Below are 20,255 nucleotides of genomic sequence, written 5' to 3' on the forward strand. Positions count from 1 at the left end.
TGATCTCACAGTTTGTGAGTTCGAGCCCCGTGCCAGGCTCTGCGCTGGCAGCTCAGAGCCTGGAGCCTGCTTCTCATTCTGTGTCTCCCTCTCCGGCTCTCTGCCCCTCCCCCGCTCAAGAGACTCTTGTCTCTTTCTCTCTCAATAATAAACATTAAAATTTTTTTAAAAAATTAAAAATTTTAACTTTAAATCACCATACTATTTCCCAAATACTCCTTGCAGCTTCTATGTACCCTTTCTCCATTCTAAGTCAAAAGTACTCTTTTCAAAACCACCCAAGCTTCTTGATTCCTATGGATTTTGTGCCTGAATTTCCTTGAAGTAAACCCTCCCTCTGCTGGCCATTCTCCAGGACAAAACAGGAGCTTTTTGACTCCATTTCCTCACTCCACTGGCTTCTCTGAAAATTCCAACCTCCTTCACCTCTCAGAGTTGATATAGGTGACAGAGAACAAAATTCTGCTCTGAGTTTTACTATATTATCCTTAGGGCACACATTAGAAATGGAATAAAATAAAATAAAAGCATATCTAAAACACAGTTATATTTTGATTATTAGATCTATCCCAATCCATGTAAGATTTGAAGGATGATATTTCCCCAAAGAAAATCATAGATTTTGACATATGTTAGGAAAACTGTATGTGGAAATAGTCATCTGTATATGAAAAGAGAGTGGGGAGCGCTGGAGGAAACAAAGTCAAGGGCAACAGTAGCAATTCCCTTGTTTTAAAGTATAATGTGTTTGGAAACTGGAGTTTATAATCGGAATAATCATGAGAACTCTAAATAAAAGAAAGTCCAAAGAAAGACCGGCTCTGAGCTTTTAGGAGCTTTGTTATACCTGACCCCAGCCAGAACAGACTCACCTGGGTTCACAGTGGTAAACCAGAATTGCTGCTAATTCGTTTACCCCAGGCAGGTGACCCCAGGTAAAGACAAACCACCCCTATTTCACACTTCCCTTGAGATAATGGAATCACATATACCTTCACCAAGCAGATGAACTTCTCTTTAGAGATGAGCTTCTCTCCATCTGTGAAATTGGGCTGGCAGCGGTACCATAAGGGCTCCGGGGTGCTTCTTATTCCTTTAAACAAAGGATGAAAATGATAGGTATGCTCAGCACTGCATCCTTCTGGCCTCTTGGCTTCAGGCATCATAAAAGGCAAAAGAAAAAAAGGTACTAGAAAGAGGGTGTTAAAGAAGATTCAAATTGCACTCTTAAGGGAAAACTTTAATCTTGCCCCAGGGAGGTAGTTTAGCATTTGTAACTGAACGATTTTAACATCTAGAGTTTCTTAAATGAATTCTTTTTACCAAGAAATAACCTCATGCATAAACTGTAACACATGGGCATACTTAATATATGTTATTGACATCATATGTTTACTAATGGTTCCTATGGGTACTGTCCCAGAGAAAATTCTATTAGATGGTAATCTTTAAACAATTCCTGCAAACTTTGTTTTAAATAATTACCTATAAGAGAAAAGAAAATAGACTTTTTTGGTAATTTTTTTTTTTTTTTTTTTTTTTGCTTATTTTACTTATTTTACCCCACTGCTTGGTCATTCTTTTCCAGTGCTAATATCCTTCTTTGTAGCCTCTATTTTCCTTTCTTCTACCTGTCAACCTTGGAAAACTTAGTATTCCTTTAAGGAATAATCATGCTTTAATTTCTGGTGCTGCAGACTTCTTCCCATCTCATTTGCTGCCTTTCCGCCCTGGATACAGTTAGATTTGAATAGAGGACTTCATTGGGTGGATAGCCATCAGCTCTTCAAAGTTTACACCTAAGAAGATGACCTTTTTATTCACTTGCTCATTTTAATAACAAGATGCCATCTCACTCTGGGAAGTTAAAAAAAAAAAACACTGGTAAATATGTAGATTGTTTTCCATGCCAAAGAACTAACTGTTTGAAATCTTTGACTAAAGTGTAATTTTTTATTTATTTTATTTTTAAAATCATTATTGTTCTCTATTAGTGATGAGGCAGAAAGCTATACATCTCCCCCTTGTGGTTTCTGTTAGTGTATGCCTTTCCTTGTCCAATCTCTTCCAGTTCCAATCATTCCCAATAAAATACTGTTAAAATGATCTTCCAAAACCACGACTCTGATATCACTCTCCTGCTCAAATGCCCAGTGGCTCACTATCACCTGCAAGATAAAATCCAAACTTCTTGGCATGGTCCACTTGAAATTCCTATACTGAAATTCTCTGCTTTTTGAAATCCTATACATTCTTCAGGGCCCAAATTCCTCATTCCCAATCCCTACCTAGAAGAAGACTCTCCATTTTGTGCTCTTAAATCACAATCTGCCAGTAATTGTAGGTATTTATGCTCATCTTATCTCTCCCACTCTATCGTGAGTCTCTGGAGAACAGGAAGGGACAATGTCTTTTTCATCTTCCTGTTGTCCACACAATTCCTTGAAGGCGAAGTCCTCAACAAATGTCTATAGAATTGAATAAAATACAGTGGTTAGTAAGATTAAAAGTCAGCATTAGGCTTTAAAAACAGAGGACACATTTAAAAATGTTTCAAGAGGGACACCTGGGTGACTCAGTTGGTTAAGCGTCTGGCTCTTGGTTTGCCTCAGGTCATGATCCCAGAGTCATGGGATCAGGGATCAAGACCCCCAAGGGGCTCTGTGCTGAGCATGGAGTCTGCTTAAGATTCTCTCTCTCTCTCTCTCTCTCTCTCTCTCTCTCTGTTCCTGTACCCTGCTGTCTCTAAAAAAATAAAAATAAGTAACAAAGTGTTCCATTAAAAAAAAGAATTCTCTCTTTCCCTCTCTTCCCCGCTTATACACTCTGTCTCTAAAAAAAACTTTTAAAAAGAGAGAGAATTGTATAGACCAGCCCTGTCAAGCAGAAATATAATTACAAGCTACCAGTGTTAATTAAAAATTTTCTGGTAGCCAGATTTAAAACACAGATGATATTAACTTTAATAATATGTTTTTATTTAGTGCAATTATTTTAACATGTAATCAATATAAAAATTACTGATGAAATATTTTACATTTTTTTCATACTGTCTTCTAAGTCTAGTTTGTCGAATGTACTTACAATACATCTCAGATCAAATTTGCCACATGTATAAGTGCTTTATAGCCACATGTAGCTACTACCTACTGTATTAAAAAGAAGTTGAGTCCAGGGTAGGAACTAAGTCCGAGTCCTGGGCGACTACCAGCAGCTTTGTTACCACAGATAAGACCTTTAAGCACTTATTTCCTTGTTTCCTCATCTGAAAAGGGGAGACACATTTTTTTTTTTTTTTTACCATTCTTATAGGATTGTAAAGGCATAAAATTAGAAACTGAAATGATGACACTTTGAAAGGTTGAAAATGTCATACAGATGGAAGGCATTGCAATTATTCCAAGAATAGAGTGAACTTTGAAATGGTTATTAATCTCTTCTTTAAAGAACCTGGATCCCAAGAGCGCCTGGGTGACCCAGTCAGTTGAGCATCTGAGTCTTGATTTCAACTCAGGTGTTGATCTTAGGGTTGGTGGGTTGGAGCCCCACATCAGGCTCTGCTCTGGCTGCCAGGCCTGCTTCTCTCCGCGCCCCCCCCCCAAATAAATAAATAAACTTAAAAAAACAAAAAAGAACCTGGATCCCAGAGTCTCATATGCTCCCTGATTTCCTCACTGACTTGACTGCGATAGGCAGGGTTAAGGAAGGAGGCTGATGCTCCCATCAAATATCTCTATTGGTGTAGCTGGGTATGATGACAGGTTGTTCAGAAGCACAAAGACAGATTTTTGGATATTCGTATTCAAGTTAATTACATCACTATGAAAAGTAAGATGCTTTCAATACGGAGGAAAAGGAAAAGGCAGGGCACCAACCACAAGCATTTTGAGCTCCATAGGCTGGACCTCGCCATTTTCTATTTGCACAGCGTGTGCAAGCCTCTGAGGTGCTTCGGCGACGCGTTTCCCATCGCTAATGGGATAAATAATGGTCATTTTTTATTAACATTTCAAATGTTTGTGGGTTTTTTTTTTTTTTTTTTTTAGCAGTTTTAGGAGATTCTCTGCAGAGCTCTAAGTGCCTCTTGGCCAACGCTTCGGTTATTGCTTATTCACCTGTCTCACTGGTATGGAAAGGTATTTAAATTACTATAATTTCAGCTTTCTGTATGGGGTAAGCCGAGGCAGCGAGAAACAATTCCCTTTCGTGTGTATCGTCACTCGCCTTTCTGTCAGCCTAGGCTTAGGAGGGAGCCTACATCAGAACTTTGTTTCTTCCGCGTTCCCTTCCGGGTTCCCGCCACAGGGTCCACGGACCCGCCCCCTTTCTCCGAAGGTTTCCGAAGTCCCACTCTTGGCCGGCCGTTGTTGCCTGGGAGACCAGGCCCTGCCCTCACAACAGGGGCTAAGGGGCGGAGACTTCGAGTAGATTCCCGAAAGCAAACACTCCAGGGTAGAGTGCTTGGGGCGCATGCGGCAACCGTGCCTTTGCTCTCGCGAGGCTTCGTCTTTCCGGAAGCACTAGAGGACGGCCCTTGTGAACGGCGTCGGGATGTGTGGGGGCTGTGTGGAGAAGGAGTATCCCAACCGGGTGAGCGAGTGGGCGCCGAGAACTTCTCGCCCCCTTGGCCCGTGGCCAGCCCCCGAGGCTCCTCATACCCCGGGCCGGCCTTCCCTGAGAGGCCGAGCGCGGGACGACCCTGCCGCCGTGCCCATTCCGGTGACCCGGTAGCTGTATTTAGGCACTTGATGGCGGGGACGGCCGGTGGCCGTCGGTTCTGCCCGCCGGTCCACGCCCTGGGGGCTGATCTCAGCCGTCGCCCCACTTCTCTTAAGTTCCAGGGTACAACAAAGGAAACCCCACACCACCAACAATCCAGTCGACGACAAAGGGACACCCTCCCGCCACCGCTGATGACATTGTCAAGCTTGATTTGGTGAAATTCACTTTTCTTACTGAAGTCTAGCGCTGGAAGGGACCTCTGAGGTCATCTGTCGTTAACACGGTTTTGCAGATGAAACTAATGCCCAGAGAGGGGAAATAAATTTCACATTCTGTTAACCTAAGAGTCAAGGCCAGAAATCAGATTTCCTGAGTATTTAAAAAAAATATCTGTTCCTCTCAATCTCCGGAGGTTGCCGAAGCTTGTTTACTCTCATTTATTCAAGGTATACTTATTGAACATTTATGTGTGTAGCTAGACCAGAAAGAGATACCAAAGATGAAATAAAAGGCAGCCTCATTGCCTCCTGAGAGCTTACGGTTCAGAGTATGTGATTTAACAACAAAAAATGAGTAGTACAGTTCATAAGTGATATTCAACTTTAGAGAAAGGGGCGAGCAATAGCGCTGTTCTCCCAAAAGAAAGGTAGACTTCATTTGGGACTTGGAGGCTAGTTGTGACTAGGGTAGAAAAGAAGGTAAGGAGGAGCCAGAGGCTTGAAGACTATAAGAACAAGGATTCTTGTGATGGTTGGGCGGTAGAAGATCTATAGGTGCTTCTGCCTCTTAATATTTTGAGTAATACTTACGCTTTGGGGAAGGAGGTGTAACATGAACAGTCATGGTACGGCCTCCTGGGGAAAAGGTTTAGTATTATCAAAGATTTGCATACTGAAAGACCCAGCAATTCTCATTCTAGGGAAATAAATGCATGTACATATGTTCTTGGAAACTTGGGTAAGAATGTTCGTAAGAGCATCACTTGTAGGAGTAGACTGGAAAAGTGGGATATAGCCATAGAATGGAACACCATGAATGAATAATGGAATGAATTAGAGCAGTGGTTCTCAACTAGGTGTGACTTTTGCCTCCCAGGGGACATTTGGCACTATCTGTAGACAGTTTTAGTTGTCACAACTGGGGGTACTACTGACTACTAACTAGAGGCATTGTGCTGTTTCATACGCTTTTCTGTATTGCATTCTATTTCATACTTTTTTTAAAGTTTAAAAATAAATTTTTGTGAATCCAGTAATGAACACTGCACTTTTCAGGGACCATGTGAAGGAGGTGTTTGTAGTGAAGAGTATTAAAGAGATTAGGTTGGGTTCTTAAGAATTGAGCCAATCAAAAGATTTTAAAATTGTATGAAGAAATTTAGGTTTTACACTTTAGGCATTGAGCACCCATCAAAAAAAGTGAATAGGAAAATAATTCTGAAATCTGTTATTTAGGGAAATGAGTCTGTGGCTGTATGTTGAGGTTATGGGATGGGGGGAATGTAAAAGGAAGAGCCCTACAGAGTTTTTGGGGAGTCATGAAAACAGTAGGGTAGGCATGAGATAATGAAAGCCTCATTTCGAAGAAAGAATTAATAGGACTCAGCCAATTTAATGGAGGGAAGACCTACAGGTGATCTTAGGTTTTCAATCTAGGCAATTGGGAAATTGGAAGTATCATTACAGAAATTGGTGGCATGTGTGAGAGAGAACCAAAATTGGGGGGCACATGGTCAGATTGTTTTTATCATGTTTCATCCAAGATTGAGAATGTAACACCCGAGGAGTCAAGTGAAAATATAAGATTGCAGTATAGGTGCAAGATTCAAACAGATGAGTTAGCCAAATAAAAGTGTCAAAATAGAAATGATCTGTTTTCTTAGAAAAAGAATGGAGAATCAAGTAGAATCAAAGACTGGGCTTCAAGGAATAAATTAATTTAGAAAATGAAAATAAAGTATAAGAAAAAGAGTAGAGAAAAGGAATGAGGCGATTGGAAAACCAGGAAGGTGCCTTTCATAAGCACTTTTTTCTGACTTTATTCTGTTCTAAAATAATTAAAGGGCTGTCATGAGGAAGAATTAAACTTTTTGGAATTTCAGAAGGCAGATTTAGAAATAGTGGGTGGATGTTATTGGGTTTAGGCTTTGAATCAGAATAAAGAACTTTAACAGATTTTCAAAATGGAACGGGCAACCCTGAGAGGAATTGAACTCTCTTCTGTTGTTCAGGAGAAGCTAACTTGACCATTTGAAATCTCAAAGGTCCTTCCAACTCTGGGGGTTATCGAAGTCATGAGGTATTTCTGAGGGGAGTAAGAACAGAAGTCACTTTGAACTTAGCAAAGGGACAATAAGGTAGTGGTAGCAAGAATAGTCTACCCGTGGCAGAGAAAAATAATGGATTAGCATGTTGAGAAGCTCTAAGTTGGGACGCTTAACTGACGGAGCCACCCAGGCACCCCTAAATATTTAATTATTTATTTGGGTTTCATAAATGTTTCTGGAGACTTGTAGATATTTTTCACAGATGAAAAATACTAGACTTAGAAGACAAATACAAATAGTGAAAGAAAAGCTTTGATAAATTAGACTTCATAAAAATCAACTGTTCTTCAAAAGACATTATTTAAAAAACAGCACATCGGTAACAAAATATTTGTAATACCGATCTGAGAAGATTTGTATCTAAGATATATAAAGAACTCTTATGGGGCACTGGGTGGCTCAATTGAGCATCTGCCTCTTGACTTCAGCTCAAGTCATGATATCGAGCCCTGTGTTGGGCTCTGCACTCACAGCACAGAGCCTGCTTGGGATTCTCTCTCTTCCTCTCTCTCTCTCTGCCCCATCCCCACTTGTGTTCTCTCTACAATAAATAAGTAAACTTAAAAAAAAAAAAAAAACTTTTATAACTCAATAATTCTTGTAACTAAATAATAAGATAAACAAAAATGGACAAGACTTGAATAGACACTCCACAAAAGAAGACACATGTGTAGGCACCCTGAGAAGATGTTTAACGTTGTTAGTCATGAGGGAAATGCCAAATAAAAACTATGAGATACCTCTACATGATTAGGATGGCTAAAATAAGAAAAGACACAGTATCTAGGGTTGGTGAGGATATGGAGCAACTGGAACTCACACAATTCTGGTGGGAATGGAAAATGGGAAACTTTGGAAAACTAACCGGCAGTTCTAAAGTTTGTATGGACCATATTTTTACCATATGACTCAGCAATTCCACTCCTAGATGTTTACTCAAGAGAAGGGCATATGTCTACATAAGACTTAATGAATCTTTGTAGCTGCTTTATTCATAATAGCCCCAAACTGAAAAGGACCTGAAAGTCTATTGACAGATGAATCCATGTAATAGATTTGGCAGTAAAAAGCAATAAATTACCAATGCATACAACAACATAAATGATTAACATGGACTTTATGTTGAACAAAAGAAACTAGATGCAGAAGAGTATACTGCAGGATTCTATTTATATAAAATTTTATAACAACCAAAACTAATAACTAGAGATAGAAATTGGATCAAGGGGTACCTGAGAAGGGGTTGGAGATAGACTGCAAAGCATAAAAGAACTTCCTGGGAAGATAAAACTTTTTATATCTTGATTGAGGTAGTGGTTACGTTGAAATATATGCCTATATATATTGGTATATAAGTCGTTCACGTATACCCTTACAATGTGTGGATTTTATTGTATATAAATTATACTTCAGTGAAGTTTATTTTTTAAAAAAGCAAAGCACCTGTTTTTAATAGCTGGAAATTTATACTTTAATCTCAAGGCCTTTTTTTCCACCTTTAGTAATTAAGTTGCTGTGTCTATGATTTAGTATCTCCCGACTACATAGATTGATTTCCTCACTTCTCCACCCCCCTTGCCCCAACAGAGTAAATCTCTTTCTTAGTACATAGCCTCAAGGAGCCGCTCAAAAGGGAGAGGTTAACTGTGGTGCTGGGAATCCAGGAAGGCTTCACTTGTGGCATCGCTTAAAGTTGGTCTTCCTGAGAGTTCATAAGCTCCTCAAAGGTGGAAAGATATGACTCACCCTCTAATCCTTCCCTGTGCTTTGCACAGTATCGGGCACATAGCTGCATTGGAGAAATATTGATTTGACTGGTTTTTAGTCACATCAACTGTTACACATAGCTGCATTGGAGAAATATTGATTTGACTGGTTTTTAGTCACATCAACTGTTAAAAATACCCTATTGGTCAGAATGAGGTTGAATTAGATTATTTATAAAATGACTTTCTGAACAATTACTGGTAAGCCTCTAGAAAAGAACTCCCTTGAGCCAGGAGCATAAGTTGTTAACAGTTTCTTAGTGATGAAGCAAAACCCTTTCTCTCTTGAATGCCATGGTGTCAGGCTGATGAGTTGAGAGCTTATCTTCACTGCCTGAATCACACATACCCTTAAGGATTGACATCTATAGAGCTGAGGGTTTATTCTTGTTTGCTTATTTTGTGTTATTTTTAAGGCATCAGAAAATGTTATTTCAACAATCAACTGAGCAACACATTGTATAAGATCATTTTTTATTATTCAATTTTAATTCTAGTTTTAGGATCTGCCCCATTTAAATATTGTTGGCTATTGGATTTTTCTAATTTTTCTTTTTCATATTTTATATTAAAGCTTCGGTGTGTGTCTAAAAATCCACATGCATTTAGTCCTCGGATACAGTTGCTGTCCTCAAAGACTTAACAGCTTTAACACTGCTTCAGTTTTATTTGCCATAAATAGCCCTTCTAGAGGAAAGCTAGTAATTTCAAAAATTACTTGGTACAGATTTCAAGCAAGTAAATTCTAGCCATGTTTTTTTGCCTTTAGAAATTTTTAGTCTATTAATTATTTTCACCAAGGGTTTTGAAATAGAAGAAAATTAAATTCCTATTTTTAATATTTTAGGGTAACATCTGCCTGGAGAATGGATCTTTCTTGCTGAACTTTACAGGCTGTGCAGTGTGCAATAAGCGGGATTTTATGCTGATCACAAACAAATCTTTGAAGGAGGAGGATGGAGAAGAAATAGTTACCTATGATCGTAAGTAGATTCTTTATTTTCATGCAAGTCTGATAGGAGATACCAGCTTTTAAAAGCTGGTACGTTGTGCCTGTTGATATATTTTATTTTATGAGGCCTATTTCAATATTGTATTGTAACATAGAGATGCTAGTTAGTCTTTTAAGAGGAAAATACAGATGATGATAGCATCATCAGATACTCTGCCTGAGTGATTTTTGCAGATAAATGAAGCCTATGACTCAGGTACCATTTTTTGTTTGTTTGTTTGTTTGTTTTTAAAGCCTTTATGCCTTCTGAAACAAGATATAGAGACTTTTTTTAACCTTAGGGTCATTCCGTGTGTTTTCTTTTTCTTTTTCTTTTTCTTTTTTACTGTAGTCTAATACAGTGATGTCCTCCAACAGCCACTAAAGTGTTTAGGGCTGTTTGCTGCTATACTAAATAACCCTGGGATGTAATGGGGTTTTTTGTCTTGTTTCTTTCTCGTGGGGTTTTTTTGTTTTTTTTTTTTTTTGTCTCCCATCTCATTGTCAGTTGGTTATTTCTTTTGCTGTGCTACCTTCATATGCCGCTCCTCATCCTCAGTACTGGGAAACCAAATCAATCAACTGTGTATAATGAACGTGAATCAATTCTGAGGTTGGCACTAAGAATTTCTATGAGTAAATTAAGTGCATATACATTTTAGGGCCATTTAACTTAGTAAGGAAGCCCATATACATTTTAGGGTATAGTGACAAGAATTTAAACTGTTCACATCCCCGTTTTGCTTCTCTCTTGGTGCTTTGGTATGTTCTGAATATGAGGAATAAATGTACAAATAATGATATTTTGAAAACAGGTTATGAAAGACACTAAGCCTTTAGAATTGAATCAGACTATCAAAAGTGTTCTAAAGTATAAAAAACTTTTTCTTTCTTTTAGACATAACCCTTTAAACTCTATTTTGTACCAGGTAGTAGGACATAGTATGTAAGAGCAAGGGCCCTGGAGCCAGAATGCATGGGTTTGAATTCTATTGCCAATACTTCCTAGCTTGGCAGTCTTGCTAATAATTACTTAACCATGGTGTGTCTTTGTTTCCTAATCCTTAAAAAGGTGATAACAAGTATCTACTTCTTTGGGTTTTGAGAAGATTAAATAAACAGATAAAAAGTATTTAAAACAGTTTCTGGCACACAGTAAGCAGTCAAAAAATCATAGTTATTATTATTATCATGTTTCTAGTAGAGTCTTTTGTTGCCATTAAATTCACTTTATAATGTCTAGCATTGACTTTTTTATTTATGATTGGTTTTAGTAGCAGTTTCTATAGGTTCTGAGAATGGGAATTAATATATGCTTGTTAAATCTCTGAGTTGAGGCCCTTCATTATGTAGTATTGCTATGTGACAAATTTTGGATTTCTTATCAAGGTAGATATTATAATGGGTTTCCAGCTGCTCTGTTAAATATATCACTTAAGATTCTTTTAAAGTAATACCATGCAGAGAATAGAAATTTTACTGTCTTAAGACATCTTCCAAGACTTAATTTATTTAAGTCTCTCTCTGTTTTGGCAGATCTGTGTAAGAATTGTCATCACGTAGTAGCCAGGCATGAGTACACATTCAGTATCATGGATGAATTTCAGGTAAATATATAAATGTAGTGTGTTATTGTGGGGGAGGGGGATAATGAAAGTACTTTTATAAATCTAGATAGTTTTAATAAATGAAATATTAGCAGGTATTAAAGGAGACCATCCCTGTCTTCTACTTGTGTATGTTAAGAGAGACCCTTTAGATGTGAGTATATCTGTTCAAACCTGTCTTCGCAAGAGTCAAATCAAAATGCATGCCTTACAAATGATATCTCAGGCCTGTCGTTTATGTTTATAAAGAACAGTACATTGTGGCTTCTTTTGAGGTTACTATTGTGTCTTTTTTTTCTGTCCAGTTATGTAATTGCACAATTGTTGGCTTTATGAGTGTTAGCCTGCCCATTGCCACCATACTTGCTGAGCATGGAAATTCTGATAAGGAGGTTATCTTTGTCTTCCCCAATAGGCATGTAGAGTTGAGCAACTCTGTAGTCTCAATTGTGGTAAGACCTTTTAATATTATTCATCGTAAAATGATAGGATGGATGTATCAAGGTTGGAGGAAAGAACCTGGACCACTGTAAGGGTAGAGAATAATAAAGATGAGGCCTTGTACAGTTGTGAGAGCACACGAAGGATTGTCCAGAAGGCTTCTGAATGCCTGAGCTGCTAAAGATTCACAGATCTGAGGGTCAGGAAGAAAAGCTAGACAGTGGGGAAAAACCAAGGGTAAACTGGAAATCATGAAGACACACGAACCTGTGTCTGTCCCTTACTGCCTCCATTTTCAAGCCTTCAGGTTGAGTTACTTATTTAAAGTGAACTACATATTCATCTATCAGACATAAATATCAGGTTAGACCTTTTAACAAGCAAGGGAATTTTAAGTGCTTCAAATTTGGGTAGTATTTTAATTAGAAAAAAATAATAATCTTCCGTAATAGAATCTTACAGTATAACCACTCTCATTCATTCTTTTTTTTTTTTTTTTTTTAATTCACTTACTCACCTGTCAGAATCTGGTCTCATATGTTTGCTTAATCTATACAACATCTTGACCATGTCTCCTCAGCATCCAAAAATTATGCCTCAAAAAATATTTATATGGTATATGTAACTTAGGGCAAAATCAAGATCTCAATGAATGCATAGTGGCCAAATAGAGGAAGGAGCATATCTTGGGTTTAAAGGAGAAGCTCTGTCCTTTCATGAGAAGAAAAGAGGGCTCCTGGAGTCCCTGTGAGCTTTTTAGAGCCCTAAATGAATATGAAGATTGCCCTGACTGAGATATTATCTATCATAGCTAGACTTTGCTCTACCTGATTTTCCTTTATGACTGAACACAGCCATTTTCAAAGCTGCCCCAGAAATTACTCTGGGGTAGGAAGAAGAAGATAGAGGAAGATGGCTTGTATTCACAATGCCTGGACAGTGTGAAATTCTCTTGGAAAAAAAACTCAACTCAAACTAGGCTACCTCATCTTCTCTCAACACCTGCTTCCTTCCACCTGTATTCTGTGTCCTACAATCAGATTAGTTTTCTGAAAACAATGCTTGAGACCACCTCTTTGGCCTTTCCATAGTTCATTTTAGCTACAGTGTAATATCTAAGCTCCTTGTTTCAAGGTTCTCATGGGGCTGGCCCATGCTCCCTTCCCTTATTTCCTCTGGTCTCTGGCTTACCACACACATCATTGCCCTAATTCAGACTCTTCCTTCTGTCCCATTAGAGAGGAAGATTCTTATTTATTCCTCTCTAAGGGCTACCCTTTCCACATGTCTTCATCAATCTGCTCTTTGTCTAGCATCATCTTTGTCTTCCTGGGATGTAAACCATTTCTTACATTAAATGTACTTGATTCTTCACTTATTAAAAATAAATTTAAAATGTTTTCATTTCCCATACCTACATCTTTGACCTACTAGAGTAGGTCTTTAACCTGTTTTCCTTATTTCCCTGTGCTCCTTGAAACCACCTACAAATGGGTTTTTATGGGGGCACCTGGGTGGCTCAGTCGGTTAAGCGTCCGACTTCGGCTCAGGTCACGATCTCATGGTCCGTGAGTTCGAGCCCCGTGTCGGGCTCTGTGCTGACAGCTCAGAGCCTGGAGCCTGCTTCGGATTCTGTGTCTCCCTCTCTCTCTCTCTGCTCCTCCCCCGTTCATGCTCTCTCTCTGTCTCAAAAATAAATAAAAATTAAAAAAAAAACCAAAAAACAAAAAAAAAAAACAAATGAGTTTTTTTTTTTTTTTCAACGTTTTTTATTTATTTTTGGGACAGAGAGAGACAGAGCATGAGCGGGGGAGGGGCAGAGAGAGAGGGAGACACAGAATCGGAAACAGGCTCCAGACTCCGAGCCATCAGCCCAGAGCCTGACGTGGGGCTCGAACTCACGGACCACGAGTTCATGACCTGGCTGAAGTCGGACACTTAACCGACTGCGCCACCCAGGCGCCCCAAAAAACAAATGAGTTTTTATGTTCACTTCACTAAAACCGTTCTCTCAGAGGTCTCTTATCATGTAGCCAAATCAAGTGACCTTACGTCAGTCCTTAGCTCTTTTGACATCTCTTGTGGGTCTGGTTTTGTCAACCATTGTTGTTTTTGAAGGATTTCTTCCCTTCAGGTTCATGGTGCCAGATTTTTTTTCTTTCTTTTTAAAATTTTTAAAAAAGATTTAAAAAGAAAAAAATTTTAAAAATTTTGAATCCTCTTGCTTTTTCCCTGGTTTCCTTTCCTATTGTTCACTGATTTCCCCCTGAATTTTGGTCTCTTATCTGGAACCTTCTCTTTACTTTCTCAAATAGTGAGCACATGCACGCGCAGGCTCACTTGAAACCCATCAGCTGTCTCCCAAATGTCCTTCTGTAACCCTAACACCCTGCCTACCCTCCTTTCTTCCTTTGTTTCTCTTGCCTTTTGGCCCTGCTGCCATACCTCATGTCAAGGACCATACCCGCTCAAACCTAAGTTACTGCAGCAGCCCCCAAACTGTAGTTCTACACACTGCCCTCAAGTTAATCTTGCTTACACATACTGTCTTGTCACTCCTGCTGCTCCGTATGGGATATGCTTGCTCTTTCCCTATCACTGTCCTTATTCATGCTTTTTCCTTGATTTGACTAGTCCGTTTCTCTACCTTCACATCAACTAAATCTTACCTCTTTCAAGCAGAACTTAAATTCTCTCTCCTCCTTGTTCACGATAGTCCAACCCATACTGCTTTCTCCCTTTCCTTGTACGGGGACTGACTCATGTGAATAGCCACTTGGGAACTTCCTTCTTAGCCTGCCTGGCACAAGAACTCTTTGTTCTCTGCTTCAGTAACCTACTTCCTTGTCCCCACCCTACGCCAGCCCCCATTTTACCCAAGCAATAGTTCAGGTTCAAGGTGGGATTCCCACCATTGGTAATGTTTTGTTTGTTTTGCTTTGTTTTAAATGTCTTATGGGCAAAAGTAGGTAGGATAGTGTTTTAACCTCCACTACCCAGCTTCAGTTTGCTTTGTTTGTATCTCACCATTACCACATCCCTACAGGATTATTTTGAATCAAATCCCAAATATATCACTACTTCTTAAATATTTCAGTACATATCTCTAAAAGATAAGGATTCTGTTTTTAAAATAACCATAATATCATTGTTAAAGTGATTTCTGATGGCACAAGTAGTGGGGGAAAGTAGAGACAGAAGTACAGACTTTAAAATGGAAACGACATTGTAAATGATTACAGGTATCCTTTGTTTTTTTTTTATATCACCCTAAAAACCACTAAAAGGACTGTGTGTTTGCCTCAGGAAACAAAAGGGCACCTGTGAGGTTGCCTTCTGTTCCTCTTTGGACGAGGGAATGGGAGGACTTGGGGTCAGAAATAGCAGGTAGTAATAGAAGAAAAGAGCCATGGGACCCTCAGAATAAAACAAAGGATCTGATTTTACCCAAAGGTAATTCCCCACAATGCACCCTTTCTTCCGAATCTCTACCTCTATGCTTTGCCCAGGTGGAGCCTTTGAGGGTCTCCATGAATGACTGGGAGGAATTCTTACTCTCCCAACTTGGCCAGTTTTGATAAAAGGTGTCCTGACCCTGGCAGCACAGGGGGATGTGTTCCTGGCATTCCAAGCTAGAATTCTAGACGTATTTTCCCACCGAAGCACTGCTCTGTATGGTTAGATTCTGTAGTCTTGTGCAATATGAATTTAAAAGACTCCTTGGAATTTCCTGGGAACCTAACTGCTATGTACAACATTTACTTCTATGGGAAACTGCTTTTGAATTCCAAATAATTGACCTATGGTGAAATTTGGATTCCAGACTACCTATAAATTAAAGATTATAGGTGTAATCAGTGTTACTTACTTAATAATCTTTCCAGATTATACCACGTGCTAGGTTTTTTCTTGTTCCCAAGTTAGATTGTAAATTTTGCAATGTCAGACCTTGTCCTTGTTTTCTCTCATGTCTGCCAGTGCACCTAACACATTGCAAAACATTTAAGCACTAAATAAAAACTTGTCAATGGATACGTTGGTTGAAAATTCAAGATGTTTGTCTAGCTTTGCCCATTTTCCCATTTTGACTTTATTATTGTTTTCTTCTTCATTTCCAATGATAGGTTGACATCCTACTACTAGTAATGTCTGGCAGGTGAAAGCAGAAGTATTTGAAAGCAGTAAAAGACCTTGTAGAGGGTGGATTTTTATTTCATTTTTTAATTTATGAGACCTGTATTTGTTCTCTAAGCTCTGGCCTCTGTCTCTATTGTGTGTGTGGAGTAGACTTCAAAATTAAGTATGGTCTTTAAGAAACAATCTTTCCATTGCCACAGCTAAGCTCCCTGCTGAACTCACTCATAGGAAATGGAAATCCAGTTGTCTAGGTCTGAGTGTCTGAACCACCGTCATTGTTTATCTCTGTGACCCTCTAGTGACTGTCTAGACCCATGAAACACAAACTGCCTTGACTGATCAATTCCCAGACAGCTTAACAATCTCAGTTGGAAGCGTGGAAATACTAATAGATTTAGCATTAATATTTGTTTTCTTAAAGAAGATAAAGAGGTTTTTAAGCAAAGGTTTGAAAGGAAATATGTTTATATAGTTTATTCTAGAAAGAGATAACTGTAAAAACAGGACTTTGCCCTAAGAGTTTTGCCTAAAACAAAATCCCTTCTGTCACCAGGCTGGATATTTTTAAAAATTTTAATCCAAGTATAAGTTAACATACAGTGTTACATTAGTTTTAGGTGTACAATATAGTGATTCAACACTTCTACACATCACCCACTGTTCATCACAAGTGCCCTCCTTAATCCCCGTCACCTATTTCACCATCCCCCACCACCTCCCCTCTGGTAACCGTCAGTTTATTCTGTGTAGTTAAGAGTCTGTTTCTTGATTTCTCTCTGTTTTTTCCTTTCCTCATTTGTTTTGTTTCTTAAATTCCACACGTGAGTGAAATTATCTATATGGTATTTGTCTTTCTGTGACTGACTTATTTCACTTGGCATTATACTTTCTGGCTCCATCCATGTCATTGCAGTTGGCAAGATTTCATTCTTTTTTATCAGCCTGGACATTTGTTAAGCCCAAGAAACATAAACTTCTTAAATAGATCAAATTCCAGACAGTTAGCTATCTAAATATGAGGCATGACATACTAGTGGATATAACATAATTATTTATTTTCTTAGAGTTGATAAAAATAGTTTTTTCAGTTTGGGACCTTTCTTTCACTTTAAAAATCGTTTTTGTTGCTTAGTAGTCTTAAGTAATCTAGAAAGGAACAACTCTAAAAACAGGAATTTGTCTTTAGGGAATCAGATTGCTTCACTACCACTTTAAATAGCAGCACTTCTAACCAAGCCCAATATGTGTTTTAAATCCAAGATATAGCCATACATTTCCAAGATGACATTCTTGTATATGTAGTAAATAGAGCATCAGCTTGTATTCAATTTATATAAACAAAAGACTTCAGGATACACAGAATAAACCTAAGACATCCCTGGTAGGGGTTGAAGAAACTGATAGAACGTACAGAAGGAATATCCACTCCAATTTGTAGAGAATAGCTTTACCAGAGTAAGTTATGGAGTGTCTTTCTCCCTGTTCCTCAATGTAATTATGCACTTTATCTTGTTCTAGGAGTATACCATGCTGTGTCTGTTATGTGGCAAAGCTGAAGATACTATCAGTATTCTCCCTGATGACCCTCGACAAATGACTCTGTTATTCTGAGGATCCCTGCAGTTCTGTAGTAACTATGTTGTGTTGGTTTACAATATAGCAAGCCTGATGGTTTGTCTTACTTAGTTTATAATGGAAATTAGTTGCATATTTTTTTCTGCTTAGTCTTAACTTCCTTAGAAAGAAAAAGTAATTTAGGGGATTATGCTGAGCTCCTCTGCTAAAGTTCCCAGTTCACATCAGAATGAAGCCAGAATGAAGAATCTCTGTTAGAAGTTATATAGCTGGAAGATATAACTAGAATGGGAGTATACCTAATGCCCACATCTTGGTTCCAGTAAAAGGAACCAGGACTCCTTGGAAAAGTGATTGATTCTAGGACGAGGGCAGTAAATATACAAGATGAGCTTGGAGCATTTTGTGTCACAAAGAAAGTGCTCAAAAAAACCCCTCACAAAACACAATGATTGGGAGTATGTCAAAGGGGCAAAAACGCCAACTCAAGGAGCTCCCTGTGACCAAAGTTGGAACAGTTTGAGCAACAGAATAAAGTAGTATTGGATTATAATCCAAACTATAAATATCTATGAGTCCTTACTGATATAAATGAATGATTGAATAAGTAACTACATGAATTGGAAGAGTAGACAAATTGCCCATGCAGAAGAATTTGAAATAATGTTATGTAGATGTTCCCTACTCCTCAAGTGTGGGTTATAAATAGCAACTCCCGACTGTAGAGCAGAATCGGGTAGAGTTGAGCATGCAAAAGGAGAAAAGTAACAGTGGGAAAACCTGACAAACACTAGCTCAGCCAAGTGACCAAGGTTAACATCCTCAGTGATCATCCTGTTGATAATAACATGCACCCTTGATGTGATATGATGGGAGGGCACTTTGCCTTTGTGGTCTTCCTCCCAAAAACCCATAACTCCAGTCTATTCGTGGGAAAAACATCAGACAAATCCCACTTGAGAGCCATTCTGCAAAATACCTGACCTTTACTCCTCAAAATTGTCAAGGCATTAAAGACAAGTCTGGGAAACTCTCACTAAAGAGACATGACAACTAAATGTAATGAGGTATCCTGGATGGGATCCTGGGACAGAAAAAGTGCGTTTGGTTAAAACTAGCAAAACCTGAATAAAGTGTAGACTTTAATTAACATAAGTAAATAGAATGATTTCAGCTGCTCCAAAGAGATCTTAGAATATCTCACCTTGTGTAGTTGAAAGAACACTGGCTTGGGTGTTATAAACCCTGGAATTTAGGCCTCTCTGCCATTGGTAACAGTATAACCATTAAGCAAAGTGTTACTCTGGTCTTTATTGTCCCATTTCTATTAGATTAGGCTAATAAAAATTGATATTTTACTTCCTTCACAGTATTGTTAGAAGATCCAAATGAATAATGAATATAAAATGTGTTGGAAAGCATATAAAGTACTAGATGCAATGAGATGGCTTTGGTTGATTCTTCTCAGTCTGAGACCAAAACTTAAAGGGTCAGGCATTAGAAACAAAATTGTTTCCTCTTCATACCCAAGAAATTTGGAAATTCTGAACTAAAGCTTTGCTAAAGTGAGGTGAGCAAGGTGTTCATTGTTGATACCAGAGAAGTTTTGTTGTATAACAGGAACGCTAATGCTGAGGTTTATTGAGCACTTACTGTATGCCAGGGCCTTTTTAAACGCTTACTTCATCCTCATTAACAATTCCATGAAGTAGGTACTATTGTTATCCCAATTTTAGAGCCAAAGAAACTAAAGCACAAAGAAGTTAAAGGAGCTTAAGGTCACACAACTAGTACAGTGACTCCCTGTCAACACTCCTGCTCGGTACACACATGAAGTCTAAGGGTCTGGCAAGGTTAGGAACAAGTTAAGACTGTCAGTGACAGCACTCTGCGGAATCTAGGCACATCAGACCAAGATTTGTTATTCAGCAAAGTTAAGTCATCTGCTCCTCAGGGATCAGTTGTGTTATTCCTGGAAGATGTTTTCCACTTTTCTGCAAATCTATATCTGACCTGCTGAGGAAATCGTTTGGTGAAATGGATCCAGAAAGCAGAGAAAATGCTTCATTACTTTAAATAGCAGCACTAAGCCCATTATAGCCTCTGAATTGTCCCTTCTTGGAGTTTGCTAATGCTTCCAACTTAGTCATTTGGAGTTCAAGGGTATGACTTTATAAGCCCCTACTGATATCCTTGTCTTTTACAGACTGTATAATTATCTATCTGTTTTGGACTATATCCTACAAAATTTAAAACATAAGATCCTATCCACATATGTCATTATTAAACCAACCTTGTGCTGTGTTTTGTGATACTTTCTTTATCTTCTAGAATTCTTCTATGGGTCTAATCAAATAAAGACCTCTTCAACCCAGTTCCACTGAATCCGTACTTTTCTGTTCAAATAAAGGAGAGCCAGGCAAAAACATCAGTCTTTACTTTCCTTCCTGAGATACAAGAAAGAAAAGAAATCACCTATAGATGTAATTGGGAAAGTGGGCTTGTTCTGGCCCCTCATTCTTGGTCTACTTGTTCCATGATGTATAGATCTGGAGTCTGCCTACTTAGGCTCTTGGAGTTCAAAGCTCAACATGTTTGTTGTGTTGTTTTAGCTGGCCAAGTCTTTCTCCAATGGTCTTGGGTTCTGACAGTACTAATTAATTCATATATGATATATTCTGGGCACAACC

General features: G+C 38.6%; 1 protein-coding gene across 2 annotated transcripts; it reads left to right on the forward strand.

Moving 5' to 3' along the window:
• The first annotated feature begins 4,457 nt into the window (after positions 1-4,457).
• Positions 4,458-19,939, forward strand: CHURC1 (churchill domain containing 1). Of its 2 annotated transcripts, none has more exons than XM_019451556.2 (4): positions 4,458-4,590; positions 9,662-9,797; positions 11,342-11,412; positions 17,509-19,939. In XM_019451556.2, the coding sequence occupies exons 1-4, from the start codon at positions 4,552-4,554 to the stop codon at positions 17,599-17,601; spliced, it is 339 nt and encodes a 112-aa protein (XP_019307101.1). In that variant the 5' UTR covers positions 4,458-4,551; the 3' UTR covers positions 17,602-19,939. The 2 variants fall into 2 exon arrangements, with proteins under 2 accessions (XP_019307101.1, XP_053745475.1); XM_053889500.1 differs by lacking the exon at positions 17,509-19,939 and adding an exon at positions 11,828-11,893.
• Positions 19,940-20,255: the final 316 nt, after the last annotated feature.

Source organism: Panthera pardus, unplaced genomic scaffold (genome assembly GCF_024362965.1).
Source record: "Panthera pardus isolate Hobbes unplaced genomic scaffold, ASM2436296v1 HiC_scaffold_24, whole genome shotgun sequence".
NCBI classification, from domain to species: Eukaryota; Metazoa; Chordata; class Mammalia; order Carnivora; family Felidae; genus Panthera; species Panthera pardus.